The following is a 7,271-nucleotide window of genomic DNA, read 5'->3' as shown; positions in this document are numbered from 1 at the left end:
CCTAGCACATACTGGATTATTCGTGATGTTCCCCGATTCTTCGAGAATATCATGACGTGTTACCAGAGGCACGTGACTACCGCTGTCGTAACAGTATGTAAGCTATAAAGGTTACCATTAAGTCACTGGGAGCATCTAAAACAAACGAAAAACTGTAAAATTAACTATTGAAAGAGTTAAAACTTTGTGGTTAAATACTTCTTTAAAAATACACACCTGTTGTTGTCTTATTCAGGCTCATTGATATTCATCAGATATGTATCTGCAAAATGTAGCTTCTGGAAATGATATGCAAAAATATATTGCATACAGACGGTAAAGAAAAAATAAACATAATAGGACAAATAAAGAGAATCTTTATTTACAACAATTGTGTAAGTCTTTAATTTATTTGCTAGCTTACAGTTTCTCACTGACTTTTACTCTCTGCTGAGGTTAAGGAAGGCTTTCTTTAAAACATTGGCACTAGACAAAGACATAAATAATTCTGTATATGTCTATACAAGTCAAGTATGAGAGAAATTCTAAAACGTCTTCATTGAAGAAATACAAAATAAATTAAGATTAAGCACACGAGATGCAGACAAAACATGAAAAGTATGGTATACCAGAGTCCAATACTGCATACATTATTAACTATTCTAAATAAAATTTATGGGTTGGGTGGGGGTGACAAAAATTTTGCTCATACTAATTTGTACATGTTTCTGGGTTATCCATTGAGATGGGGTGGAAACTCTACATGGGGGACAAAAAATAGGACCATGGTGATATTCATTTCTTGCCATTGGCGTATGCAACCTTTACTTGAGTAAAACGATTAGTACATGCGGATTGTATGAATTTTATACTACACGCAGAACACCTGCATGGAAACTTAGAAAAATTGATCACTGGTAAGAAAGTTTATAAACGCTATGCTAGCATATTGCTTCACCTCAAAAAAGCAGGTTAGATTAACAAGAGCCTATCCCTCAAAATGCAAATTTTTCCTTTACTACATATATATATTTCTATTAAATCATAATTACGAAAATTCAACAGCGAATAAAGATTATTTTTGTGAATGGTTCACAAAGAAACTTTATTATTACCAAAGAAATGTTTTTACAATATAATGTTGAAAATGTTCATGAATTTCCTTGAGCAACAAAATTAACTAGATATAGTTTTTTTTAATATTCACAGACTTTGTTATTATTTAAACGTTAAAAGATTACACCAATAAAAATCCAGCTTTTTACACAATTGATTAGAATTTGCATCTACTTTTAATTGACATATAAGCTTTGGTTCAATTAATTTAGTTGTATTATTGAATTATTGTATTATAGTTGTATCACTATTCAAGAATTTTTCTTTTCATTGGATAATAGATAGTACCAGCTTTCAACCAAGATGGCAGCTTGCTCATCAGTTGTTTCGAAAGACAAAGATATGAAGACGCTGATTGAACAATTTTGTGCAATTACAGGTAAATAAGTATATATATATATATTTATATGTTCTAGCACCTATATTTAAAAAAAAATGTTTGCAAATACTACTTTGATAGTGAAATTTGAAACATTGTCAGTGTTCTATAGTAATCTAAAGTCTAACCTAAAATTAAATTGTGGTCTATGCTACACTACAGTACCACTATCAGTACTACTAGTTGTGATATTTTACGTAGCCTAATAGTAAACACAAGCAGTAACCTGAGTAAGGTCGAATATTATGAATCGTGATTTACTTTCTTATGGACATTGCTCTAAGTTTAGCGTTCATTAGTTTTGCTGATTCTGCGAGAATGTATTACACACTCTCTCGTGACTTCTAAAAATAGTAAAGACTTTACATGTTCAAATATGAGTTACTGAAACTTTATTTGGATTGTAGTAAGTATTTAAACAACATTGTTTTATATGCATAATATTCTATGAATAAAATCATTATTTACAGTTGTAAGTTACTTAACTACTTTTTAATTTTAAATGCATTAATTCCTTAAACCAGAGCGGAGCTTCCAGTATCCGCCCGAAATTCAGATTTATCCATCAGATGATAACAGTGTCCTATAACATTTCTCTTTGGCTGAAAACTAATCCAAACCAAATTATCATCCACCTTATGTAAATAGACTGGAAAATTTATAAGGTATAGTGATAATTATTAGGATATCATTAAAATAATTCTGGCAGAATGCACAAGAAATGATGGGCTTAAAGGGTTAACAGTACAAAGTGAACGTATTTCATGTAAAAGTAAGTTTCCATAAATAGTTTATAACAGTTAGATTAGAAAATAAATATGGACTTTCAGTTATAATGAAAAGCTACAAGAGAGTTATTATCAGTTAAATTTTTTTTTTTTTTAACAATATTGTTTATTTAGTAAAGTAATATGCCTTGGATAAAGGCATCAGGCAAATGAGTAAATAATAATGAAAATGACAATAAATAAACATCAAGAAGAAACAGAGTAATAGCAGTGCTTCAGTTTGAAAATAAATATGGACCTTCAACTATAACAAAGTTTTACTTTAAATAATGGAAGCTTTACACACTAGGCATTATGAGCATTTTATTGAAGCAATGCAGTTACTGTAATTCACCTTAATGGTTTGCTCCAATGCATAGGAGGAGCTGCAACAACACTTTTGTGTTGTATGTGTGTGTTTTAATACAATGTTATTTAGAAAAACATGGGCATTTTACAAATCAAAACATTGAATTTTCCAAGTGAATGACATTTAATATGTGATTACTATCCAAAACATTGCCAACAGGTTTCTGTTGATAAAAGAAACAGATATCTAACACTGCTGTATTCCTACCTTTTGAGCCTTTGAACCTTTAGAACTATCTTTGACCATAGCCCTAGAATTATGTAGTAACTTTTACCAGAAGAATTGCTAAAATTGTCAATGAAAATTACAATTAATAGTAATTTATCTAAATTATGAGTGACAGGCAAACTGCAAAAAAAAGCCTATGCCCACTTTGTCTTGTATCATCAATTGGGTATCCTTGCTGTTAGTAGTATTTTTGGCCCTTATCCTAAAAACACGTGACCAGACTGGGTTTGCTTAATGAATTACTAAGCACCAAAGCAAAATAATCACATACCTGTCACATTTGACCAATGTAGTTATTGCTGTGTAAGAAGTTTAATGTTATAAATTAAACCTACCTGATATAGTAAATAATTAGAATATATATAAAGTTAAAGTTAATACTGTTAATTACATAAATATATATATAATCTTATGTCTTGTATAGCATGTGGCAAGTTCCAGCTACATGTCAGCAGAATGATAGCAACTCTGATGCATATGGATAAGTTCTAGTTATATCCATTAGTATATGTAAATGAGTCTGCCCAAGAGCAAGAATTAAAAGAGAGCTCATGAAGAGAACAAACCAGTGGTGGCTAGTTCTTAAAAATGGAAACATAATTCAAGAAAATTTATCATATAACTTGAGGAAAGTTAAGACATAGCTTTAAATTTCTATGGTGTGATAATTGTTTAGACTTGTGTGGGAGTATGTAAGTTTAGGCTAAGGAAGGGTATTTGTATCCTGTTGCAACTATATTAATTATGTTCTCTGTATTGAAGGAATGACCATACTATGGTAAGTAATTGACCCAGTATAGCTTTTGCTGGAGTTCAATAATATTGTAATTGTGAAAGATTAAATGCATAGACTTGACTTGGAGTACATACAATTATGATGAAGAAAGTTGTTCATAATCTGTATCGACTATGTTCATTATGTGGTTGATGTTGAAAAACATGTCAGTCCAAAAAACTAATGAAAGACAAAATAAGAAACCATGTTACACGAACACTTTCAAGAGGTAGACCTATCTTCATCAATGGCAAATTGGGAATGACTAAGTTAAGTGTGAGAAAAGGTGGAGTGATTTCATGGTTACATAAAGTACACTATCATGACAACACAGAATTGTTTCAATTAGCTTCCAAAGGAATGTTGCAGGTGTAACTAATTTCTGTTATGCAGTACAACTGGAATAAAGCAGGAAGTAGAATGTTACATATAAAGAGGTTAAGTTTTGTATATAAAAAAATTAAACTTGAAAGAGAAACTATAATGGTTATTGATAAAGTAAAATAAAGATATGATATTAAAATCACTTAGCAAAAAAATGTTAAGTAGAAAGAATTCAAAAGATAAAAATAACCATGGAAAATTAACATAAATAAAAAGTATTAAGAAAGATTAAGGGTAAAAATAAAGTGCTTATATCATACATGATTGAGTAAGAAAAAAATTGTCAGACAGGGAAATAATTAAAGGTCAAAGTTCACTGATCCCAGAATCTAGGTGTATTCCATAAGGGTGAATGGTGTTTAATCTTATGTGCATGGCATCGATCCATTGGACTGACTTAATTTCTGTAAAGCTATGCATAGTAATGTTTATTATAATTCTGAAGTTACTTCACAAAATTAGGCAAGCTTCTAGTATACATTACAAGTCTATTATGCACAAAAAATTTGAATTTGTAATAAAATATTCTTAAGATTTGTTTGTGAATTTCCAAAGCTTTTACTGAGTCATCTGAGTGCAAAATGATTTTCATATTAAGAATAAAAACTTCATCTTAAAGAGTTTTCATATTTAATTTACCTAACGTTTAGAACCTCCCTGATGAATATCAAAAGGTTTTTCTCGGTAAAACTATACATCATTACTGTAAAGTCAGGTAAAAATATGAATTAAAATTGTCAGGTATGACTTCTCTGAACTTCCAGCTAAAACCCTCTTCATTAAGCTAGTATTGTTTCAGCAAAGCCACTTTTCATATGTCATAATCCATGGCATCTTCTGACGTCATGACTGCATATACTTGTAGGCCTTTTCCTGTGAGAAGTGGGCTGATACAGACTGCCCAGTCGTCTTTGTCCCAGTTCTGACTTTGGGCAAATCTTTCATATCTCCCCAGGAAAGCATCCATGTCATCTTTCTGTTCATCAAATTTAGGCAGCTTGGGTCGTCTGGCCCTGACTCCATTATCATTCCTGGATCCTTCTTCCTTTAGTTGGGTGAGCTTTGCAATCTCAGTTTGTGCTCTTATTCTCTCTCTTTCTAGTCTCTCCTCTCTCTTTTTTCCTTTTCTTCTCTCTCAATTTGTGCTATTATTTTCTTTCTCTCTATTTCCAGTCTATCTCTCCTTTTCTCCCTTCAGTCTTTCTCCCTCTCTCTTTTGTTGCCACTCTTCTCACTCCAGTTCTAGTTGTTGTTTAACAAACTCTCGTAGTTCACTGTCTTTTAACCCAAGACACTCTCCTCTTTCTATCCATTTATCAAAATTTGACATGGTTATATAGCGTGATTGTAACCTCCACACTATTTGCACTACTACTATAGTTGTGCATATATAGGCCTACCTATTTCTGCTGTCTTTCACAATTTCTTATACTGTAGTTTTCTTTACATTATGGAGATCATAGTTCTATCTTAAACACTATACAGTCCTCTTCTTATCAAAAGTCCAGTCAAATTCAATTGGCAAGCCAAACTATTTTTATTGCAATAGTATCTGTGTATAATTCACTTATGCTGTAGCATAAATTACAGCAGTTGCATACTGAACTTTCAATAATCGTCTGCCTTTTCTCAAAGTCCACACGGGTGGGTTCAGTTAGTTTAAAACACCCTTTGATCAGACAAATTATTCTCCTTATCTCTTTCAAACTGTTAATCGTACTGTAACATATCAACTGTTAGACCATTCATTTCCATGACAGTTAACTTTACGCTTTCTAACTTTTCTCTGATCAAACTTCTCTTTCACATGACTTTACTTTTACTCTGATTCTGCTTACCTGGTCACAGTTATTTATACATCTGTTACTTAGGCCTTCTAGAAATCTCCATAGCCTTGACATCAATGAATTACAAACACAAAATATATAAATTAATAATACTACCTACACTAAACAGTCTTTTATATCTGACTTTTGATTATTACTGTCCTCTACCAACACAAAACTTCAATGCTTGCCCCTAGCCTTCCATCTCCCATTTCTGCATATCCACATGCAAATGATCATGAAATTTGAAAACTGTAAGATGAAGACAAGTTTTTATATTTAAAATGAAAATCACCTTGCACTCCAACAATTCATAATTTGAGTAAAAATTACTACAATAGATAGATAAAATATATTTAGTAGGAAGACAATTAAAATGTTATTCTTTGTGTACAAGATACTTATAATATTTAACAAATTCTTACTAGTTTTTGTGAGAATCTGTAAAAAAATCTCAGAGTTATAGTCCGTATTGTTCCATACATATCTTCGAATGTAATTTGTATCTGTCCGTTGTGAAAGGGTTAGTGGATACAAAGTTATCTGTTATCTTTTTGTTTAATTGTTAATATCCTTTTTCCATTTTTTTATTCGATTAGCTGAATTAGAATTATTGATAATCATAATTGGGATTATTTACAAATATCAGATCAATGATTAAATCAAATTGCAAAAGTGATAATGGCTCAGCACTAGACTTTAATTGCATTACAACTCTAGTTGTGGAGAAATAATTGAAGGGTTTAAACATTTTTCAAAGTTATCTCAACCATTGCTGTAGTTCTCAAGGGTCTAGTTCTGGAGAAATAATGTTAATGTGGTTAAAAATGGCTGTATCCATGTGTGTGTATATCCTTATATATATAACATGACATGCCATACCAATCTAAATAAATGCAAAATGAGTGTATAAATTTAGATAATTGCATCTCTTAGCCAGTTAGAAGATACACAACTTAATTTTGAGTGGTAATTTGGTTAAATGCAAAAGTTATACAATTTATTGAAAAATTATCATGTACACTAAATATATTAAATTTTTACACTCACGTGTAATAAAAAAAAAATTTAATTTTGATGTAACAACTCAGATGAGTCACTTATATTCATGTATTATTTAATTTTGATAATGTATTTGATAATTATATTTTACCAAAAAAAAGGCTAAAAGTATATTTTTTTATTATTACACACAGATGCAGGAGAACCTGTGGCAAAACAAATGCTAGAAGCATGCAATGGAAATCTTGAAATGGCAGTCAACATGCACGTGGATACTCAAGCAAGTGGATGTGACATAGAAGAAACCAATTCTAACCCTAGTACTTCTCAGTCTGAGTGAGTACATCAACTTAATGGCTACTGAATTCTGGAAAAGTAGATAAATTAGCAAAATAAATAAGTAAATTGGAATTGAAATACACTATATATATATATATATATATAT

The 7,271-nt window shown here is 30.9% G+C and overlaps 1 protein-coding gene across 1 annotated transcript in view; it reads left to right on the top strand.

Moving 5' to 3' along the window:
* The first annotated feature begins 1,388 nt into the window (after positions 1–1,388).
* LOC106473223 (UBX domain-containing protein 7-like) overlaps positions 1,389–7,271 on the top strand; it is a 26,006-nt gene continuing 20,123 nt past the window's right edge. The window contains exons 1-2 of the mRNA XM_013933911.2: positions 1,389–1,474; positions 7,021–7,162. Coding sequence (XP_013789365.1) covers positions 1,399–1,474; positions 7,021–7,162 — 218 coding nt within the window. The 5' untranslated portion in view covers positions 1,389–1,398. The remainder of the gene's footprint in view (positions 1,475–7,020; positions 7,163–7,271) is intronic.

Source organism: Limulus polyphemus, unplaced genomic scaffold, assembly GCF_000517525.1.
Source record: "Limulus polyphemus unplaced genomic scaffold, Limulus_polyphemus-2.1.2 Scaffold127, whole genome shotgun sequence".
Classification (NCBI taxonomy): Eukaryota; Metazoa; Arthropoda; class Merostomata; order Xiphosura; family Limulidae; genus Limulus; species Limulus polyphemus.
Note: the sequence above shows the minus strand (reverse complement) of the source record. Positions and strands in the feature narration are given on the sequence as shown.